This window comes from Leptonotus elevatus, chromosome 9, assembly GCF_054856555.1.
Source record: "Leptonotus elevatus isolate MCC_2025b chromosome 9, RoL_Lele_1.0, whole genome shotgun sequence".
Classification (NCBI taxonomy): domain Eukaryota; kingdom Metazoa; phylum Chordata; class Actinopteri; order Syngnathiformes; family Syngnathidae; genus Leptonotus; species Leptonotus elevatus.
In genome coordinates this window covers 16,944,516-16,968,750 of record NC_141247.1, presented here as the reverse complement: position 1 = coordinate 16,968,750, position 24,235 = coordinate 16,944,516, and the positions used below count along the sequence as shown (strand labels likewise).

At 39.5% G+C, this 24,235-nt stretch overlaps 1 protein-coding gene across 9 annotated transcripts in view; it reads left to right on the top strand.

Annotated features, from left to right (window-relative positions):
• The window catches only part of enox2 (ecto-NOX disulfide-thiol exchanger 2), a 164,608-nt gene that overhangs the window by 85,919 nt on the left and 54,454 nt on the right, over positions 1–24,235 (top strand). For all 9 annotated transcript variants that reach the window (XM_086085302.1, XM_086085300.1, XM_086085304.1 and 6 more), the window contains one exon: positions 19,269–19,400. In XM_086085302.1, coding sequence (XP_085941428.1) covers positions 19,269–19,400 — 132 coding nt within the window. The remainder of the gene's footprint in view (positions 1–19,268; positions 19,401–24,235) is intronic.

Genomic DNA, 24,235 nt, shown 5'->3' with positions numbered 1-24,235 from the left:
AATTGTGCTGTCATCGGAAAGCATGAGAAATATTTAAAAGCTGTGCCGTGGGATACATTATGTTGAAATATGCCATTCTATTAAAACAAGGGGTACTGGAAAGGCTTGTTTCAAATTGAACATGAGCAAATAAAAAGTCCTGTGCTGGCCTTAATTTCTTGAACGTTTACTATTATTGTGAACGTTTGTGAACACATGTTGAGCTTTTTATAGCAGTTCATCTAACATATTAGGGTCTAAGCATGCTGTGTGATGTAGGTGTAGTTAGCATGCTAATGTACCTTAGCGTTGTTGGTTTTTTTTTTTTTTTTCAGCCCCTGGAGCCAAATTCACTTCGCAGTGTGAAACTTGGTAGGCTTGTCTATCATGAGAAGACCTAAATAAAAAAAAGTCAAGAACTCTTGCCTGAAAAACACACAGGAAGTCCGCCATTTTGGTGTGAAGTGCCATATCAGGATCAGCTGTCAGCGTTAAAAATCCATATTGTGACACGCGTGAAATTTTTCTTTAGTCAGGCAAAGATGCCGGTCATACCTGCAGCTTTTCCTTGTCACAACATTGCTCTGCTGAAGCCTTTCGTGTGACAGTAAAAAAGTGGCGGGTCCAGATTAAGTAGCCTGGCAAGTTCACTGAGCTGTTGACATTTCCTCACAGCAACTGCTCCGCTTCTAATTGGCTGGTGCAGATAAGATGCCCGTGTTGTAATTGGCAGCTGCTGATAAGATGCCGTCGGTGGTGTCGGCGCGGCGAAGTGACGACAGCTCGGGCCGACGGGGGCTAAATCCTTCGACTCGACCTTGTTTGACAATGACACTGTGGCAAGATTTGTGCACAGCAATCCTTCCGCGCTAAAACCCCAAAAAAAAATTTGGGGGGGGGGGGGTTCATTATCTACAGCAGACTAGAATAGAATAATATAGAACTTTTATTGTCATAAATCAGAGTACTCACAATTTGCAGCAGTGAATTAAAAATATATATATAAACTTGCAATTGTCAGGTACTATATGAAAAAAAAATTCCCATCTGACGTTACCGTTAAAATTAGCGCAATCAAATATAAGCCCTTTTTGGTGCTTTTACACGATTTTTCAAAGTGTCATCAGTTTCTGCATTGATTTTGATTTTAAAGCACACCTGACCCAAGATGGCTGTCAAATCAGTCTTTTTCAGTATAGTCACAATTCTTAACTGATCTTCTTCAAATGTCGTCATATGACTAATGCTGGATTTTGGTGGTAACTGGGTTCATATTTCTACAAGTTTTTGTCACTGTGCATCTTCCGTGGTCTTCTAACCACGTTGACCTCCATGACACTTGCTTATCCAGGATAAACCCGTCCAGTCATGTAATCAAAAAAGCCGATCATGGTTTTCTTTTTTTTATTCCATTGGGCATGTTCTGGCTTTGTGTTTTCAGCCAGAGCTCTTTTTTTTTCCCCCCTCGAAAGTTGAAAATCTCCGGTCCATTTGGTCATGTTTCAGGCTGTACTTGATTTAACAGATGTTTTTTTTTAGCAATCAAATGTCGCCTTGAGTCTCTTTGCGTTTTCATCTGGAACTGCTGTAATGATTTTCAAACGAGTTTGCCCTCAGCTCACCTCTCTGCCAATAAAACTCTTAATCCGTGCTTTAATTATTATTATTTTTTATCATACTTGAAATTCAAGGACAGACTATACGGTATTGGCCTTTTATATTATATATACTGTGAAACTCGAGAGGTCATACATGTTCTGTGAGGCAGTTCAAACAACTAGTTGACTGTGTTGCTGAGATGAAGCATCCGTCCAGTTTCTTTCACTGGGGTCAGGTCATAGTGGCTTCTCCCCAACCACTTCATCCAGCTCTTGCTCTGGGGTTTCCTGGCCAGCGGAGGCATAGTTTCTCATGCGTGTCCGGGGTCATCCTTGGGGGCCTCCTTGGTGGAATGAGCCCCGGAATGCCTCACCAGGAGCCAATACCAAGCTTAACTAATTTGCTCCCAAAAACGTATAATACATTCTATTTTAAATATTACCGTGGTCCCAAAAACGTATTTCTAAGATTTTTTAAATGTTTTTTTTTTTTATGCTAGAGCATACAGAAGGCTTTGATGCCGCCTCTGACCTGAATAGATCGCTTCAAGCAATGGTAAATATTACAGAAAACAGCCAGCAGGTGGCAGCAGAGTATAAGAGATCAACCAGGGCCATGTTGCAACAAGCTCTTTTCCCCAGTGTTTTGAATAGGTTTGTGAATAATGATGAAACTCAGCTATGTTCTAACGCTAATTGCTGCAAAACGGAAACAGATAGATATATACTTCATGAATCTCTAATCTTTTGAATCTCTAATCTTTTGGTAGGTTCCATGTTTTTATAGCAATAGAACAGAATATTCTATGGGCCTTGCAAAATCAGTCAAAATCCAGTAAACCATCAGGGAGCGAAGGGGGTTGCTTCAGTGAAAATGGCTGGGAGTGGATGAGTTAAAGGGGAAGTCAAATAAAAAATATATTTTTTGACAATGTGTTCTAAGCAGCCCCACTTGTCTAAATATGGGATTCTGGTTGATATTGTGTGAGTGGAATATGAGTTAAGCAGCAAAATCCAACAGTTGTTATCCATCTCAGGGGGCGACCATTTTGCCACTTACTATCGACTGAAGATGACATCATTGTTGCTCTGGTTTCAGGTAACAACCAGTCACAGATCAGCTTCAGAAAACAGGCAAGCTGTGATTGGTCGTTGCCGGAGCCCTGAGTAACTGTGATGTCATCTTCAGTCAACAGCAAGTGGCAAAGTGGTCGCCCCCTGGGATGGATAACAATGTATGGATTTTGCTTCATAACTCTTATTCCACAAATGAAATATTAATCAGAATGCCGTGTTCAGAGTAATAAAGTCACATATAACATATTATTGTTAAGAAATGTTTACGGTTGACTTTCACTTTAAATTCATCATCAAAGACTAGAAATTATCCATGGATGTGTCAATGGTTGTTTGTCTATATGCACCCTGTGATTGTCTGTCGACCAGTCCAAGGTGTACCCCGCCACTGACCCAATCAGCTAAACCTCACACAGAACTCTAATGATTACAAGCTGGATTGAGTTTATATCAAATAAAGGCCTCAAGTAAATACACCCAATTTAGATTATGGGGTAAAAAAAAAGCCGTGGCCTCCATTTTAATAAGAACTATTTCTCCTTGCATGTTCACTGTAAAGTAATGGCACTCATTAAGGTTTTAAATTAATTAAGGCTGTCCACTTCCATAGTGTTTCAGTGACTGAGCTGTAGTGTAATGGGTTGTTCCTGCCACGGACTAATTGATTAACAGTTTGCCTCGGGACGTTTCCAGCTGCGACCCTCAAAGACACGATACAGTATTAGCTTGTCGCTATGACGGCTATGCAAACAAGACAGAAAATCCAGCTGTTTTTCCTTTTTTTTTTTTTTTTTTTTTTTTTTCATATTTGGGAGGAGAGCTCAAAAGATCAAATGCAGCTTTTCCTCTTGGAGGGTGTCAAGCTGTCCTTTGAGGCATCAATTGACGCCTTGAATTGGTGTGACTTGCATAGAGCGGGAGTTGGGGCTATGTAGTGACAACTTGTTAAACAACAACTCCTACAAGAGTCAAAGATGGACACACGATGCCAAAGTTCCTGAAAATACTGGTCACACTTTTCAGTAGCTGCAAGCTTCAAGTGTTCTCTTCATTTAGTTTTTCATTGTTTAGACTTTTCTTGCTCTTGTCATAACTTGCCGTCCATGGATTTAAAAGCAATAATATGGATGTTTTCGCCTTCATATCCTCTTGCGGGGAGGGACAATGGAGGACATTATTACTGACAGCAGCCAGGAAGAAATTAATCAGATGCTTAAAATCCTTCATATTTGGCCCCTCCGGAGAGAGGGAGCGGCAGGGATTATTATTATTTTTTTTTTTTCAGTGGATGACATTTTCTTCCAGGCTCTTTAACACAGTGTTATAAAATAAGACAGAATGGAAACTCCTTTTTGGAAAGAACCCAGTGTCTGTTGTGGTGTTAAAATTGTTGCCAGACAAGGACAATTAGGCCTTACGTGTCATGACCTTTAACACAGATGAGCAACTAACTGTTCTCCATTTCAAAATGTTTAAAACCTTGCATTCGTGGTATGAGCTGTTGTTTGTTTCGAAGTTGTCAGGGTTGGCAAAAGGGACCTACCGTTGTTGGTTTGACTAATCGGCGAACCCTGTGAACTTTTCCTTGGTCGAAATGGATGTCTCTTTTTGAAAATTTCCATGGCTTGGTAGACGAAAGATTTTGCTAGAGGACGCAATACTACAGAGTGCCACCCCATCATTCATCAACAAATTCAAGGTATCATTAACTCATTCACTCCCAGCCTTTTTGACTGAAGCAACCCCCTTCGCTCCCGGCTGTTTTACTGGATTTTGACTGATTTTGCAAGGCCCACAGAATATTGTGTTCTATTGCTAAAAAAAAAAAAACTGGAACCTACCAAAAGAAAGATTAGAGTTTCATGAAGTATGTTTCTGTCTGTTTCCATTTTTCCAATTAGCATTAGAATATAGCTAAGTTTCATCATTATTCACAAACCTGTTCAAAACACTGGGGAAAAGAGCTTGTTGCAACATGGCCATTCATTCATTATGCTCTAGCATAAAAAAAACATAAAAAACGTATAAATATATCTTTGGGACACTTAAAACATTAAAAATAGAACATATTTATACATTTGTGAGCAAATGAGCAACCAGCTACAATTAGCATGTCTAATGTCTACACTTGGTGAATACTATAAACTTGGTATCAAGGCAGATTATATGGCTAAATAGCAAGGCTGACATCAGCTTGTTTTCACTCTGACATTACTTCGCCAAGCAGATGAGCAGAAAAGTAGCTGCTCATTTTCGGAGAAATATTTTTTTACTGTTTAAATCCATTGTTTATTTTCTATTCAAGTTTATGAATGTACCAAATATTCAATATGGTTTTTGGAAATCAAATAGATTACATTCAATGGAAAAAAAAGTTGTCTTTTACACAAACATTTCAAAATTAAACATGTTTTAGTTCTGAGTGCTTCTCAATTATTTTCTGTATATAAATAGATATTTTGCGACACCCCCCTCCCCCCGCAATCTCTCAGAAATTGCTCTAAGTACACCTTTGCATAACATTGCATACTTATTAACATTAAACTAAGCAAAAAAAGAGCAAAAGATACATTTTCTTAGTTTGTAACAGAAAATATTTGAAGTGCATGAATTTGTCAGAAATTCAATCAATAAATAAATGAGTGCCATTGCCATCTACTGCAGTGTATATGCAATTACACTTAAGTCTAGTTCTAAAAAAAAAAAAAAAAAAAAAAAAATCTCCAACTGTAATATTGTGATCATGTGAACACGAGGTTATTATACCATCCGAATCTGGTACTGGCCCATGCATTTAACCTTTATTTTACCAGGTAGGTCAGTTGAGAACCATAATGATGCCCTGCCCAAGAGGCAGCATAAGAGGCAGTTATATGGACGTCATAAGAGCAAAACAATCAAACCAACATCATGTTGAACAACAAACATCAAAAATACATGAAAACAATGAATGAATGAATAGCTTTATTACAGACTCGAGGTCCAGACACAAACAAACCAGATACACAATATAAAAATGATAAAGACACAATGCACAATAAAAATTTACACTTCTGGTCTTGCTATCAGCTACCCGCTTTCACTTTTCCGCCTTTGTGACAGAACATATCTCCAAAGCCAGGAAATTGCCAGGTCCATGTCAGCACCTTTCACACAGAACAACAACATGAAAAGAAGGGCGATAGAAGTAAGTGCGGTGTTAAACTTCACACCCGCTGTTCTGGCTTTCCTCTATTGCCTTTCACAAAGACAGCGTCCTGCCGCTGATATTACCTCTGAAAACAGGAATTTGCCTTGTCACAATCTTCCAATTTGGTGTCACGACCTTCTACAGAGAACAGTGAAACGAGGAAAAACGTCAGACCCTTGTTCGAGCTTTCCTTTGTTACATTTCACTCACCTTGTCGTTGCCGGCTGCCGATATCTAAAATGTATGCTTCATGCAATTCTGCGGCCTTGCTTCTTCAGGAAAACACCACTCTCGTAGAAATGCGATTTTCTTGGACATAGTGACGGCCTCACACGTGGGATCAATTATATCGCACAGCTGTTTTGATTCCTGCTCTCTGTCGACATCGCTGCACTGTTAAGGATTAGCCGCATTATTTGAGCGGCAAATGTGGAATTCTTGTCGTATTCGCCATCTGACGCGCTGCTGGCAAGCGACGCTCTCAGACTTAATCCTCTGTGTTTGCTTTGTGTTGTCAGAAAACAGTCATGACATTTTGGGCGTGGATAGGAAAGGATGACCTCTCTTGGAGGGTTTCCTGAGGTTTTTTTGTATCTACTTTTTGGAGCTCTGTATAATAGAATGAATGTGTTTTGCTATTTGAGTACATTTCTGGCATTTCTGGAAACACTTGTGTTCATTTGGGTTTTTATTTTTTGATATATTTTGGAAAAAAATATGACAGTGACGGCTCTTAAATATGCTTACGTTGTTTGTTTATTCTTTTTCATAAACAGATCTCATTGCGCAGATTTGAGACATACTTCAAAATAGTATTAGGAGTCGACAAAATAAACGTTAGCTAACTTTGACACACTTAAAGTGGAAGTCAACCTTGAACATTTCTTGACAATATGTTATATGTGACCTCACTAGTCTAAAAATAACATTCTCATTAATATTACATTTGTGGAATATGAGATATGCGGCAAAATCCAGCCATTTTTATCCATCAGGTGGTGGCCATTTTGCCACCTGCTGTCAACTGAAGATGACATCACAGTTGCTCAGGGCTCAGGCAGCGACCAATCACAGCTCACCTGTTTTCTGAAGCTGAGCTGTGATTGGTTGTTACCTGAAACCTGAGCAACATTGATGTCATCTTCAGTCGACAGCAAGTTGCAAAATGGCCGCTTTCTGAGATGGATAAAAGCGGCTGGATTTTGCTGCTTAACTCATATTCCACTCAAACATAGAACATATTATTTTCAAAAAACAAAAATTGGGGTTGACTTCCCCTTTTACTCATTCACTCCCAGCCATTTTCACTAAAGCAACCCCCTTCGCTCCCGGCTGTTTAACTGGATTTTAACAGCTTTTGCAAGGCCCACAGAATATTGTGTTCTATTGTTATAAAAACATGGAACCTACCAAAAAAAACATTAGAGTCTATAAGTATATATTTGTATCCGTTTCCGTTTTGCAGCAATTAGCATTAGGATATAGTATATATTTAATATATAATTGTGGGGAAATCAGCTTGTTTTCAACATGTCCCTGGTTGATCTCTTATACGCTGCTGCCACCTGCTGGCCATTTGTGTAAAAACTACAATTTCTTCAACCGTTCTATGCAGTTGCGAGGCTGCATGAAAGACTTCTGTATGCTCTAGCACAAAAAAAAGTATAAATAAGTTTTTGGGAGTGAAGGACAAAGTATTAAAAAACTTATTTATACTTTTTTTGGGTTTGAATGAGTTAAGTTGGGTAATCTCCTCTCAGTAATAATTGATATTACAACAGCGATATTGTTATAATAAGATGCTGTTCACCATTATCGAACCAAGACTTCATTAAGTGCAACCTCAAGTGCGCTTTCATAATGTGGCGTACAGTTTATGTACTCTTTTATTATTATTTAATTTGATATAAGTGAATTTGAAACTTTTCAGCTATTGACCGAAAGCAATCATCTCAGCCAGTCGACTTGGACGACGGCGGCATACTGGTACAAATTGCTCATGATAAGTCAAGTTGCAGGCTAATGCATAATAGATGAGCGAGAGTTGATTAATATAGCATGCGCGCACACGTCTCATTTCATTAAGATTCATGTTTATCTAAATTCACTGCCGTGTCAGGCCCGCTTCTGCATTGAGGTTTGAAGTCTCTATAGATATGAAAGTTTAACACTCCCAATGATTTTCCTTTTTCCATCAGTGCAAATACAGTATGTCTTGTTTAAAATTCCTGCTGCCGTGGGATCGTTCGGCGCTCCGAGGAAACTTAGCAATTACTTTTTGGAAGTCCCTCCTATTTTCGTTCTTATTAGACACGTGAATGCAAACAGCAGTTAGACGGCAGTGAACGAACAAATGTTTGACAAAGAAGGTATGAATTCTAAAATCACACATGTTAATGTATATCATTTATTAAACATTATTGAGGTAAGTTTACACAAAAACACATTGTTATATATGATATTTTCTCACTCAAGTGCCCTTTTGGGGCCATATTTACTGTACTGTATTGTTTTTCTATTTAACCACAAACATGGCACGGTTGTCAAGAAAGAAGCGTATTATACTTTCCACTGTAGCTATACTATGATAACTGAAAGAGAAAGAAGTAACGAGTGTGGATATTTCAGAGGTTGTTAACAATGGCCGCCCCATTCATTGACTGCAGAGACTCCACATTTCGATTATTTTATTTTGCCACAACTCTTGATTGTAAAAAAGAACAGTTAATGTCGCCAAAGAAAATATCCAACCAGCGTTTCTCTCAATTTTCAGTCTTCATCTCGCAGCAGGAAGATTATAGTTTTGGAATTTTAGTTAGGTTTTAATTAGTTTTCAGGGCTGTTGTTAGTTTTTATTAGTTTTAGTTATAAAAAAAAAGCTTAGTTTTAGTTACTTTCAGTATTAGTTTTCGTTTAAAAAAAAAAAAGTGTAACTCATTTGCGCCCCAAAACGTATAAATGTGTTCTATTTAAAATATTACCATTGTCCCAAAAACATATTTATCAGTTTTTTATGTGTGTTCTTTTATGCTAGAGTATACAGAAGGATTTGATGCTGCCTCTGAACTGAAGAGAACGCTGAAGCAATGGTAGTTATTACACAAACGGCCAGCAGGTGGCAGCAGAGTATAAGAGAGCAACCAGGGCCACGTTGCAAAAAGCCTTTTTCCCCAGTGTTTGGAATAATAGTGAAACTTAGCTATATTCTTACGCTAATTGCTGCAAAACGGAAACCGATAGAAATTTACTTTTTTTTCCTGATGAAAGAAGAGACTCTAACGCTATATAAATAAAGTTGACCTCACTTGACTTGACTTAATTTTTCTTTTGGTAGGTTTATAGCAATAGAACACAATATTCTTTGGGCCTTGCAAACCCAGTGAAAATCCAGTAAAACAGCCGGGAGCGAAGGAGGTAGCTTCAGTCAAAATGGCTGGCAGTGAATGAGTAAATTGTGTGCAATATTAAATATACACCATAGTAAAGTAACACATTTCTTACCTAGCGTTGCATTTCAGCTGAGTTAAATGAGAAAGCAGACGAGTCGAGCCATTGGGGGCCAAAAGTCAAGCATGCAAATTTGTCGCCGAGGAGCGACGTCATCTGAAGGTGCTTTTCTATTGGCTCCTGCTATATTATGTCACTTCTGTGTGACAAACTTTCAAACGTCCTTATTCAAGTTAATATCGAAACAAATATTCTTAAAGTCACATTTAAAATCATCCCCAAAGGCTCATGTATTAATTACCAAAGACTAAAACGAAGGACATTTTGGTTATAATTATAGTTAGTTTTGTAAACGTAAATTGTAATTTTAGTTATTCATTTTTAACAAGCATTTTCGTTTTTATTTTATTTTGTTTCCGAAAATGTATTTTGAATTTTAGTTTCAGTTATTTCGTTAGTTTTCGTTAACTAAAATAACCCTGTCCTGCAGAAAGCATACACACTGGCATTTCTCTTCCTCATTCCACTGGCCCCTCCCCCGGCCTCACTCATCCAATCACCAACCAAGGATGCCCTTCATGGCCTCACAGACAGACAGAGCTTATAAAACTCTTGCAACAATCAATGTAACCCAACTTAAGGTTTTGTTACGAAACATTCCTCCTGTACTTATTATTATTATTTTTTTGTATGCTATTATGTACTCTAGAGCTTTGTACAGGGAGCTTGGCGTTTTAGTTGGTGAAAGCATTATCATAAAAAAAAAAAATTGTTTTTGTGAGGTGAAACAAGGAATCAAGACAAAAGGTGTCTAATAGAGGAGAGACCACTTTGAGGAAATATGGCATGCACGATTATGTAATACAGCTGCTGCTCATTTAGTCTTCCTATATAGCACCATTGAATTACGTCACTAATGAGACATGCATGCTCGAAGCAAACAAATGGGATGCTTTATTGATTCCCGGTTGGCTGGACGGCAAATGAAGCCAGAGTGAAATCTCGACTTGATGTCATACGTTTCCAATATGCAAGTGCTTGTGTTTAACACATAAATTGTTTTCACACGTTCATTTCGCACCGCCGACTTGTAACGATGCAGTTGCCTTATTAGCACTCGTCTCCTGTGTGGACGGCGCTGCTCGACTGGGACTCACTTCGTTCACATCTGCCTGCTATGTGTGTGTGAGAGCGCATACTCCCACCGCCCTTATTTACTAACGGCTTTGCCGCCATTAAATATATTTCAAATTCAGCGCAGCGCCTCTTGCACATTTACTCACTCTAGTAGAGTGGAGTAGATACATAATTTGCACATTTAAAAAAAAAAAAACGAGGAGTCATTTCTCCCGCTCGCTAAATGAAATTCGTGGGATCACTCGTTGTTGTTTTTAAACATATAAAACACGCACCCACTCTCTTTTATTGCTTCATTTCATCTAGTTTAAAGTGGGAAAGTAATAATTTGATAGTTTCTCTTTGCTCCCCTCTTGGGTTGCGGCAGTTTTTGAATATTTCATCATAAAGCACAGTTAACGTCGTTGAAGTGGAGTTCACATTCAAAATATTTCACTATCGCAGTCGGTTCTGGAGGATTAACTTTTGAATGGAGGCGCTGAGAAGTCTATTAGACTGAGCGTCTCGTCGAGGTGACATATTTAGACGCCACGTGTCGTGTTTGACAGCGGGCAAATCCCAAATGTTGGTGGCATTTACTGCTCTGACGCTTGCTGAATCTTAATCCTTAGGGGGAAAGAAAACGGCGGCTGCACTACAGGTGCCGGAGTTAATCTGATCCACTCAAGGAATTTGTCAGTTTACCTTTTTAACACTGGCACATCGTCCGGAAGATGGATGGATGGAGAGCTGTTGATGGAGTTTGGCCAACTCGGTTTCAGCAGGGTAACAAGATGGCGTCCATATGTCATGTGACCAGCAGTTGACCAATCACAGCAATATGGACGCCATCTTGTTACCCTGCTGAGTTGGCCAAACTCTTTCTATCAACAGCTCTGGATGGATTGATGGATGGATGGCAAAACGTCTGTCCAACTGTTGTCACAAGAAGATCAAGTTGCATGACCTTACCTTACGATTACCTTTAATGTGCTAGTCCATAAATTTATTTCTAACTCATTTGCTCCACAAAACGTATAAAAACATTCTATTTTAAACACAGTATTGCCATGGTCCCAAAAACGTATTTATACGTTTTTGTTATTTTATGTTAGAAGCATACAGAAAGCTTTGTTGCGGCCTCTGATCTGAAGAGAACACTTAAAGCAATGGTAGTTATTACCAAAAAAAACGGCCAGCAGCTGGCAGCAGAGTATAAGAGATCAGCCAGGGCCATGTTGCAACAAGTTCTTTTCCCCAGTGTTTTGAACAAGTTTGTGAATAATGATGAAACTTAGCTATATTCCAATGCTAATATACAATAATAATATACTTTTTTTCCTAATGAAAGAAAATACTTTAATCTTTGTTTTGGTAGGTTCCATGTTTTTATAGCAATAGAACACAATATTCTGTGGGCCTTGCAAAATCTGTCAAAATCCAGTACAACTGCGAAAATGGCTGAGAGTGAATGAGCTAATCTCCTGATAAAACTCTCTCCTTCACTTCTTTTAGTCCATTGGGGGTGGCGTGACTCAGTGGTAGAGCGGTCGTCTCCCAACCTAGAGGTTGTGGGTTCAATCCCATCCAATTGTGACCACGTCAAAGTGTCCTTGAGCAAGATACTGAACCCCCATTTGCTCCTTATACTGCGTCATCAGTAGGCGAATGAGTAGCCAAACGTGTAAAGCGCTTTGAGTGCCTTGTAAGGGGGCAAAACGAGATATAAATGACGTACCGTTTACCATGTTTACTGTCATCCATTCGGCCTCTGTACCAAAAACGGGCGAAACTCGGCCACTCATTTCCCTGAATCGGGCACCCACACTAAGCTTTCTTTGCATTTATGACTCAGTCTTCCTTTGTTTGTCATTGAGTAAGCATCACCCTGTGTGTTCATATGAAGCACTGTTTTATTGTTTTGTGCGAGACTGCTAAAAAGGCTACCGAGTGCAAGAAACACAATAAAATTCTAGAAAGAACGCAAAACTGCCGCATACCTGACCAATCATTTCCATTCTCATTGGATTTACATTATTTCTTGTGGGAAATACTGCTTCAGTTTCGTATGCTTTGGTTTTCATCAGATAAATCACAAAAACCGAGGTTCTGCTGTAATCTAAAAACATTTATAGTATCTGAGGAAAAAAAGCTATCATACCAAATGGCCAAATCAAAACATACTCAGTCGTATTTTCTAATCAAGCAAAATAGTCAGCTTGTTTCTTTGGAATCACATCACTTAATATTTGTCATTTTGATTATTTTTTCAACCTTAAAAAAAAACATACCGATTATCATGCAAGCGCACTTTATTTTTCACACTTTGTTCTCTCACCTTGCAGCAAGCTCATCAAACAGCTTGATTGCTTTTAATAGGCACGTTGAGAAATATTTTCTTTTCCACGCAGACGCGGCCTGCTTGTTATTTATCGCAGCGTCATCACATTGTTTGCAATCCTTTCTTAGTATCGACGCGGCCAGGTCAGTTCTGCTTTTGCTTATTTTCACACTCATTCTTATCTCCCGTTCTTTTTTTTCCCCCTTGACTGCCTCTCTCTATCACTGTATCACTTCCTCTCTGGCACCTTTCTCCAGCCTGATAAGAAGCCAAAGAGTCACGCTCTTGTCCGGCAATGGATGTTCTTCCTTGACAACGCTGGCTCGCATCTACACAATTGCCTCTGTTCCAAGTCCAAAAACACATTATAATGGATTATAAGATATAAATAGGTCGACTTGAAAATGTCTGCCTCGAAGCAACGCTGGAAACATGTTTGCGGCGCCATCCATGTTTTGGACGTTTTTTTTGCAGACGCACGCAGTGGACTGGAAGTTATTGCGCTCATTGTAGCACAACGCAACATACGCATCTTGCATGTTCTTCCAAAATGTACAGGAATGGAGCGCATACATCTCGGCTCTACTTCTACTCATGGAATGTTGTTGAAGCATTGTATGTAAGTGACTGAAGACGCTATATATATATATATATATATATATATATATATATATATATATATATATATATATATATATATATATATATATATATATATATATATATATATATTGTTTGAACTAAAGGGTAGTTATTGTTTACTTTAAATGTAATTGCTAGCACGCTAATGCTAATCGCGTTTAGCATATGCTAATTTTGTTGGTGTTTTATAAGGCTCATGCACAGGAGATAATAAATAATTAGTAGTTATATGCACTCAATTCAATTAATGTAGATATAATGACGTATGTGGGAACTAAATGGTGGTTAGTGTTTGTTTACCTTAACTGGCAGTCACTAGCGCACTAATGCTAATCACGATTGCTAACCATTTAGCATAGGCTAGTTTTCTTGGTGTTTCATTATGCTCATGCACAGAATATAATAAATAATTAGTAGTTACATACACTCAATTCAATTAATTTAGATATAATGAGGTATGTAAGATTTAAATGATGGTTAGTGTTTGTTTACCTTAACTGGTCATCACTAGCGTGCTAATGCTAATCGCGATTGCTAACCGCTTAGCATAGGCTAATTGTGTTGGTTTTGATAATGCATATGTACAGAAGATAATAAATGATGAGTAGTTTTATCCATTTATTTTCAACAAAGGAAGAAAGAAAGAGAGCGAGAAAGAGAAAGAAAGAGAGAAAGAAAAATAAAGAAAGAAAATCTATTTTATTTTAAAAAGATGCAACAGTGACAGCCCTAATATAATAACATAAGTCGTCTTTTTTTTTATCCTAAATTTAACACAAGTCCCAGTCTTAAAATGCATATAATTTTTTATCCCCTGTGAAAACTGACCAATATTAGTGCATCTTACAGAGGATCTGTACATTTCCAGTGTATCTATAGTCTATACAGTCTATATATAGTTTGTCTACTGAATAAATTGAAGCATTTGCATTCTGCCCAATTAATTTTTTTCTTTGGTTACACATGCATACACATTGCATTTAACAGGTCCTGGCCAAGGAAGCATTGCCTTCACCCCCCCCCCCCCCCCCACACACACACACACTTTGGTGGCTTTTTATCCTACAAAAGAAACACAAAAAGTGTAGAAGTCTCTATTGTATGGCAGAACAATGACTCAGAATGCAGCCAGCTACAATTAAAGTTGTTTTCCATTGTACACTCCATCTGTCTTCTCGACCGCTTTGTGTTCAGCGGCGGCGCTACGTTACGCACTAATTACAGATTTTTCTAGCGTCTACTTAGCGGTAATGACTGTCATCAAGTCCCCATACTTGAGCATTGCTTTGAAATCCAATGCGAGGGTGCTCTCATATACTCTCATGACTGTTTTGCGTCTTGTCTGTTAACCAAATCGACATCCATTCGCCGTCTTTCATTTTTCAATTGACCTCCCCAGGTGTGTGAGCAAACCAGTAGTTAGCCGTTTCAACCACGTGAATTTTGCATTAATGGCCCACGGCGGCCATCTGCCTACTGTTGGCTCTTAGGGACAATTGGCCTGAAAATGACTTAATTTCCCCGACTGTCCACTGGGGGAGCTTTGAGGCCATAACCCCGGAGAGCAGAACCAAACGCTCTTAATTGTCATGCGCGCTAAGATGTATCGAGGCGGTGCCACTGAAGAGGCTCGCACAGTAGGATTCGCTCCCACATGGTTCCTTGACACAATTCCTGATAGAGGTTACATGCATGTTTGCCATTCAGACAGGCATCCTCCCTCAGTTCCATATATTGATGACATTCATGTCGGTTAGTTCCTCTGCAGTGGAGCAAAGCGCTTGACTCGTGGCCTCGCGGTAAATCCGAAGCCCCCGGTGGGTAGTAGGTAATGTCTGACCGGTGCTGGATTGCACTTTCCTTTCTTTTCTTTGATCCTTCCTCGGGTCTCCTGACGGCCTCACGACTCTAGCTGGATTCTGAAGTATTCGGTTTAGGTGAACGGTATGGGATTTTTTAATAGGTTTTAGGTGAACTAATGAATACACACTCGCACACACGCACATGCACATACACACCCACATACAAAATAAAAAAAATAAAAATAAAATAAATAATAATTTTAAAAAAAAGAGCGATGATGATGACATGTCAAATCGGTAAAATTACCGAATGAACTGATCTCTCCAGAAAAGAAAAGAACAAATAAAAAATAAAGAAGTGCCCTGCTATATCACGGTTTATTATTTGCACTCCTCCACTTTTGCTCAAATTTTTAAAAAGATTTTGCTTTGTCAAAAGGAAGAATTCAGCTGGGATAGCAACCCTGAAAAGGATCATCAGGAATAGCAAAATGATGGATGAATGCTTGTTATTGGACAGTGATGTTAAATAGATGAGAGTGTGTGTTTGAATTTATTGAAGCATTTTATTTTTATGATTCAGTGTGGTCTTTTTGTGTGGGCTTATTATGTTAGTCGAATTGGATAATAGTCCCCAGTACATGTGGTCTCTCTAAGCTGCACTAAGATGCGCTCGGAGTTGTTTGGGGTTTTTTGTGTGCTTGTGTGTTTGTTCCTCTCTATCAATGCCACATCTGCTCATTCACATTCTGCCTTGTTAAATTCATGCCGTTGGCTTTCTTCTTGGGCAGAGATCCAGGTGAAAGAAGCATGGTTTCTCCCCAAAAAATTATATTTTGCTCCGTAATGGCTTGTCGTGCTACAGACGACAAAAATTAGTACGAAGAATTCTCCATTGTATCACGGAACAATGACTATGAATGCAACCATCGGCTACCCGAGTTGTTTTTCACTTTTATATTGTACACTCCATCTGTCTTCTCAACCACTTAATTGGCCGTAGGGAATTAGTGGCACTTGGAGTGGAGAATTTCCGGGAAAATAAAATAGGGAGTTTTGGAAACTTTACTTGTTAGAAAACAGAAGGTTTTGTAAATTATTTTTTTCCACTTGCTGTCGACTGAAGATGACATCATCTGTGCTGAGGAAGTAGGTAACGACCAATTATGGCTCACCTGTTTTTCTGGGTTTGGTCAGCAAACTGAGCCGTGATAGGTCATTACCTACTTCCTCAGCACAGGTGATGTCATCTTCAGTAGACAGCAAGTGGGAAAAAAAAGTTTTTAAAGGTATTAATTAATTCTGGACAAAATATTACCTTTTTACTGCTGAAAATGGCTCAATGAGTCAAGTATCCCTTTAAGGTCACCTTTTTAGGTTCCTGTTTTGTTCAAAAGCCCCATCTAAGTTAGAGATATACCGTTTTTTCTGGGCCAATATCAATGCCGATTATTAGTAGTTAAGGAGGCCGATAACCGATATTTGAAGCCGATATTCATTTTCAGTAAAGGGGAGATTGCCATCAAATTTGTTTTTTAAATACAATTACCAAGCTTTGTTGTTTTAAAGCATTACAGCTTATTGAATAATTTTTCAGACTTTTCAACATGTAGATTTTTTTTATCTTGGACAATATACTTCATTTTAAATTTCCAAAAAAATTAATGAAAAATAATAATTTAAAAAAATGTCCAGGGAGCTCCCAAGGTTATCAGTGCGACTTATAAAAGTAAATGCCATAGCTCTGTTTTTTTCCCAATAAAAAACAAAAAAAATAATTCTTAAACTTTCACATTTCTTTGTTTTAATGTCGAACAAAAACAAAAGGTTCAGAAGTTTGCCAGGGTCAGCAGCATCTCTTATAAAGTGAGAATTTAAATAAATAGTTCCCTAAGATTAAACTGGTTTCAGCTTTACCTTTTTATTGGCCGTCAAATTTTGAAAAAAGGCTGATCCCGCCGCTGGTAATCGACCAGGCCGATTATCGGTCTATCCCTAATCTTAGTGACCAGTCCAGGGTGTACCTGGCCTCTAAAGTCAGCTGGTTAGCCTCCAGCTCATCCGTGTTCCTAGTGAGTACCAGCGCTATGGAAAATGGCTGGTTGGATAAGAGGTCTTGAGTCCCAGTGGTCCTGAAGCCATCACCATTCAAAGTGTATTCAGCCTTGCTGATATGCAGCCTCTGATTGCAGCCTTAAGTGTACTAAAAGCATCCGCAAATACACGCTTCCTCTTGAAGTCCCCGTCACCAGCAAAGCGTCCTCATCCTCCTCACGATGGCGAGAAACGTTTTTCGACAAACCCGTTGTTTGCACTGCATTCTGCTTCTGTTGAACACACACACAGCTTTGGCTGTCCGTGATGAACAGCGCTGTGTGGTCACGGGGCGGCGAGGGGGCAGTTTGGCTCTCGCAGCAATTTGCGGCCCCGTCAGCTGGACAGAGGGCGAGCAGAGGAGAGAGTGAAAGGTGCTCTCGAGCGGTGAAATGGACCGCGGCCACCCGGCTGAGCGCACGTGATGCGTTCAATGCGACGTGACTGCGGGCTTGCTATTATAGGGGACGTTATTTATACAAACGTTTGTGATTTCCCACAGTTTGAGCTGCCAAGCGTCAGTTGTGCCCAGATAATCACACTTTGACACTGGGTGGAAGTTGGCTGTCAAGATTATCGCCGCATGTGAAACTAGTCCCTGTTCATTTCCAGTGAGGGGGAATCATAATAAAAGACCGCAGAGAGATGGATAATTTTCCAAGAGTGTTCTGAGTGAGGCTGCAGGGTCATGGCAGCCTGCACTCAGCTCTCCTCTAAAAGGAGAGGATGTGATTGGAGATGCCATGACAACAACCTTCTGGCTTTCATGGTGCATACCGGTCCTCATGGGGAATTTAGCAGGACAAAAATAATGAGGATTTAAAAAATTTCAATAAAACTAACTTTAGGTCAGTTGTGTCCTCAATGTGTTTTTGCCGTTCTTTCCTTAATGTGGATGGATGGACGGATGGATAGATATTAATATACAGGTAGATAATATCTATATCTATCTATCACAGATAGATAGATAGATAGATATTAAACTACATTGCTAGCTAAATCGCTAGGTAGCTATAAAACAGATAGACGGACGGACAGATTGGAAGCTAGCTGGATATTAAACTACATTGCTAGCTAAATATTAAGTTAAATTGCTAGGTTAGGTACCTATAAGCTAGACAGACAGATAGATGGATAGATAGATTTCTAGCTAGCTGAATATTAAACTACATTGCTAGCTAAATATTAAGTTAAATCGCTAGTTGGCTATAAGCTAGATAGTCGGATGGAGGACAGATAGATGGATAGATAGATAGATAGACAGATAATTTTCTTTCTAATCTCCTGGTACAACTTGCTCCTTCGCTTCCTTTGGTCCACATTTAGTGTTTTACACATCGTGTCACCAAAATACACAGTGACTACTTGTCACCCTTTTGCAACTTTGAGGACACCTGCGATGCTAATTGGAGGACGGACACACCTTGGTTGAACATGTCCCTGTGGTCGTTATGTCCAATCTTTTCTAGGAGTGCCATCGATTTTGTCCGTACCTCTTTCATGAGTTTGGTTTTTAAAATAATTAAGTTGAACCACAATTTAAAAGTAATATCTGATTTTGATTGGTTAGTTTTTATTATATTTGTATTATTACTTTTGTTGGATTCAAGTTATTTCTGTGGCAACTGTGGGTTTTTATTTCATTAACAGAGGTTTACAAACAATTTTGTATGTAAATGACATGAGGGAAATGAAATTTGGAAACACTTTTTCAGAAGCGTAAACATGATATTTGATGACTCATGTCCTGAGGCAAAATGGAGTGCACTGCAAGGGTGGATTTTTTTATTTGAGTCTCAGAAAGTTTGCCGTCTAAGGCGCAACATCCAGTCAGCTATGTGAAGTTGAGCTACATCCTCGAGGCACAGTTTCTGCTCACTACGACATCGGCATGGAAACAGCAGTTCAGAGCAGGGTTTGTTTTTCAGATTGGTAACATTTTCTCCTCGCAATGACCTTTTATTTATTGTTTATCTCTTCAGAGGGGATCCATAACATGGCCATGGAGTCCAACTCCATATCGATGCCCATGTCAGACCCCAACGCCTGGGCCACCGCCATGAACAACCTGGGGATGCCTCCAATGGGCATCACCGGACAGCCTCTCTTGCCAGGTACCACAACACATTTTAATTTATTATGTTTTTTTTGAAAGCTATTTTCTACTTGTGCTATTTGTTGGCATTTGTCAGTGAAATAAAATTGTGTCTTTCTTTCAAGTGGACAAAGCAATATTTAATACAATAGCTTTGCCAGAGCTGCTCCGTTCCCCGTCATCCAAGTTGTAATTATTTTTTTCATTGAATTGTCCTCAAGGCTATTTTCCATTTAAGATCAAGCACCAAAGATTATTTAAAAATGATTAGGAGGCTCAAAAGAAGAAAATACTGCCTTAAAAATGAATCACAATGACTTGCCTGTCCTGTTTGTTGTGAGTTTTTGAACGTCTACATTTTTTTTTAACAGTCTTGTAAAAAGTGCAGCTCTTCCTTGATTTGCTCTGCAGGTCAGAGCACTTTCATTTTCCATCGTGGCGAGTGGAGTGAGTTCATTTCCTGTGTGGATGCGTTGGTCCTGCTATGAATGTTAAACTCCCGAGTCAGCTAAAATGCTGTTACGATCCTACGATCAAACCGTCCAATGGCTGCGGGTTTTGCTTTTAACATTTAGGGCAACAGTTTAATAGAAACATATTATGTTTGCGTGTTTAATTCTTTAAACACAGCACACATGTAAAAACGCTAGCTTTTGACCAAGCAAAGGGCCGCGAGCTATCAGCTAACTTAACAAGCTAACGTAACGGTCTACATCTTCACTCTCCAGTGTTATTTTTCTTAATTCAAGGCTAAATCACCCAGCCCTAACACGGGGACAAAAACCTATCAAAATAAATGAAGAGCAGTGGGATCGAACATCACATTTAATGTGAACAAGCGTGTCGACTTCCCTCTGCAGATGTTCGCGTCTCAACTTCAAGGCCTTTTTTTGTGTGTGTGTTTACATGAAAACTTAGAAACTTTTAATTGTGGTCCAAACGGGTGTTTCTAATGACATTAGCTGTGACTCTCAGGTACATCATTAAGCCTCGCCACTGCGGCAGCATGCTACAGCGCGGAGCGCGAGACTGCATACCTGAATGGAGTAGAGCAATTAGCACTGTAATGAGCAACACCTGTTTGTTTTTTTTTACAGCCAAATATGGTCGCTTAAAATCCAACTTAGACACCGAGCGCTGCTGCGTGTTTCCTATCAGTGGCCATTTAATTTGTCCTCGGATGGTTATAGTACATTTTTTTATGTGTTTCTCATGTTGTTTAATCGCCATTATGCTATGTTTTATATTCCTAGTGGCCCCGGCAGACCTGTTTGCCCAAAATGTTTGGGCGTTTTTTTTCCCACCTGTAGTCTAGTTTTGTAGCAAGACCTACAAATGGAGAATATGGCGGAAAAAATTGATGTCCCAAATTCCACGCCGCATTGCGTTTCGGGCAAACTGATTAAACCACATCCCAGGGTGGCGTAATGATGGCTATAGAAAATGGGTTGGATGGATGGATGGATGGATGCAGATCCGTAGATAGAGAGTTTGGCCAACTCAGTTTCAGCAGGATAACAAGATGGCGTCCATATGTCATGTGACCAGCAGTTGACCAGTCACAGCGTAGTGTTTATTACAACCATCTTCATGCAACGTGATGTTCTTGTGACTACAGTTGGACAGAAGTTTTGCCATCCGTCCATCTGTAGTGTTAACAACGCTGTGATTGGTCAACTGTTGGTCACATGACACACGGACGCCATCTTGTTACCCTGCTGAAACCGAGTTGGCCAAACATCTCTCTATCAACGGCTCTGCATCCATCCATCCACGGATGGATTTAAACGAGGAATCTACTGAGGCAGGTTCTCAGGATGGTTGGATTTTGAAGAATGGATTTAATGGCGCGTCTCTTGTTGACGAGAACACGCGTCACGAGTGAGAAAGGGGTAATTATGCCCGAGTACGAGCATGCCGCACGAGCATTATGTTCACTCCCACACAATCCCGACAAGAGTGCTAATCAGGCGAAATTAGCCGTCCTATTCTGGGATGTGCGTGCATTCACGCAGCGTCGTGCATCAAGTCGGGAAGACACAAATTGGCAGATGAAACAAGTTCTGATGGACGTTCTCATCTGCTAAACATTCTACACACATTTGAAAAAAAATCAATAATGTTCTCCCTACTGCGGGGTCTCAAAGAGATCTCCGTTCACACAGACGAGGTTTAAAAATGAAATCTGGGTCCACGGGAAAAGGTAGCCACATTGTCAAAACAACAGGTGGGGCCGTAACCTGTAACCATTTTGGTTATTCGGAAGATAGGCACATCTGTGAGTGTATTTCAACATTTCAAAGGTGCGGCACATGAAAATGTACAATAGTAATCACGTAATAATGTCATTATCTTGTTATTTTTGCATTCTTTGTTTCAAGTAAACAACTGTATGTTGCACTGCAGGCGCATCTATTAAATATTTTTAGAATTGAGTCTACTACCAACTATCTCATTAAGTAATTGAGTAATTGGATAATAATTTGCATTATTAACTCATTCACTCCCAGCCATTTTCACTGAAGCAACCCCCTTCGCTGCCGGCTGTTTTACTGGATTTTGACTGATTCTGATTTTGCAAGGTCCGCAGAATATTGTGTTCTAATGCTATGAAAAACATGGAACCTACCAGAAGATTAGAGTTTCTTCTTTCATCAGGAAAAAAGTATATTTGTATCTGTTTCCGTTTTGCAGCAATTAGCATTAGAATATAGCCAAATTTCATCATTATTCACAAACCTGTTGAAAACACTGTCAAAAAGAGCTTGTTGCAACATGGCCCTGGCTGATCTCTTATACTGTGCTGCCACCTACTGGCCGTTTTTTGTAATAACTACCATTGCTTTAAGCGACCTCTTCATGTTAGAAGCTGTATCAAAGTCTTCTGTATCCTCTAGCATTTTAAAAAAAACAACAACGTATAAATACGTTTTTGAGAGTGCGGGACAAAGTATTAAAATCGAGGCATCGAGGGCCGGAATCCTGCAGGTTTTGTATGTTGCCCTTCTTCAACACAGCTGATATATGATCAGCTCATCAGCAAGCTCCGCATAAGCCTGATAACGATCCTGTTGATTGGAATCAGCTTATATTGGAAGTGAGAAACCTCCAAAACCTGCAGGACTCCGGCCCTCGAGGACCGAGATTGCCCACCTCTGTGTTAAACACAATGTGCATGAGTTGCAAGTTTTATTTTTGTCCAATCAGGGTGACTTTCCTGATGTTGTACCGTACTCTCTGTGACTTGGAGTGTGTATCGTTTTTTAAAGGCGGGGCAGGGCCTGGTGAGTGACGTGGGTGTCAGCGAATGAGAGTGTGAAATTGACTCGAATGACTCGATTAAATGTTGCAGCACTAATTTTAAGTTTGTGATCACGAGGTGACTCCTGAGTCAGGTGACCTTGAATCGTGCATTCTGTGCTTGCTGTACAATATCTCCCTTTCAAGGTATGAACCACAAAGACCACTTGGTGTTTCCCTCTTTTTAATCAAGTAAAACTGAATATATTGCCACATCATAGGGGAATGTTTCAATGAGGGGAGAATTAACATAGAAATAAGTTTCCGCAGTCCAAAGACAAAACGGTACTCGGAAAGTTCCAACTGTGCTTAAAATGTGCCTCTAAACATCTTAAATGAAGCTAAACCCAAATCCCCTTGCAAATCCTTTAATCGATAATCCTGCATTTGCATTCGGCAATTTCAGCCTATTACTCACAGGCCATAATTTACCACCCATGTTCTCATTTCTCCTATTGATCCCCAGGATGAAAATATAATTGAGAAGAGATGAATATACTATGTGATGTTATGTATAATATTATTGGTTAGTGAACTTGCTGCCTCTGCGCCTGCATTTCCAGTGGCCATTTTCTCTCAGTCGCATCTCTCACACACGCCCACGCACACGCACACGCACTCCCAAGCCACTGTTGTGATTTTGAACTAATCCAGGTGGATTACCTATCGATTCTCCATGACTGAACATCATCTTTTCTTTTCACCTCGAAACACCCGTGAGACAATTCACGGTGCTTTTTCCATTTTCTCTCTTTTAAAGTGTGTCTTGTGTCTTTACTGCTTTCTTGTATACACCTTTTAAGTTGCTTTGCTCATTCATTACTGGACACCCCGCTGCTTTCATTACACATTTGCTTTCAATTTCATCCTGTGTGAACGGAGATTTTTTTTATTATTATTCTTCTTCAACGGTGCCTCCGGCCAAGCGCATGTGTCCAGTCAGACAGCTGAATAAACAGACCACCTAGGGCAAAGCCTCCGATACACTTGAGCGTTTACAAAGCAGGCAATGATGACAGTTTTATTCCTGCGGATGGGGCTGCCAGCGTTTGTGTCTGTGAGGAGGTTTAAAGCACATGTTTTCATGAGTCAAGTGTTTGGATAGAGGAGGAGACTGGAGTCAGGCCAGCGGCAGCAATGGATGAGGTACAACTCGGTAAATGTTGTTATTCCATGTCATGATTACAACGGCGGTGTAAATGTGAAGTCGTTTTGTAGTTTTGTTATTAATTACCAGTGCTAAGAGCGATCGTTGCTAAGAGTGAGCGGTGCTCGAGTGGATCGAGTTGGTATGTGACTGTGTGAAATTGGTGAAAACAGGGAAAAAAGCAATGTGTATTTCATTAAAAAAAACTATATATATATATATATATATATATATATATATTTCGCAATTTGGTATGAGCTGTTTTTTGGCCATTTTTTTGCGAATGCCAGTCCTGTATGTTGGCTTCAAGTTGTTAATTGCCCCTCCCAGTTGAAGTATATAAACACGTATTTTAACAACTACATAGCTTTGCCTTACAACAGTCAGTTTAGCCAAATGCTAACAAG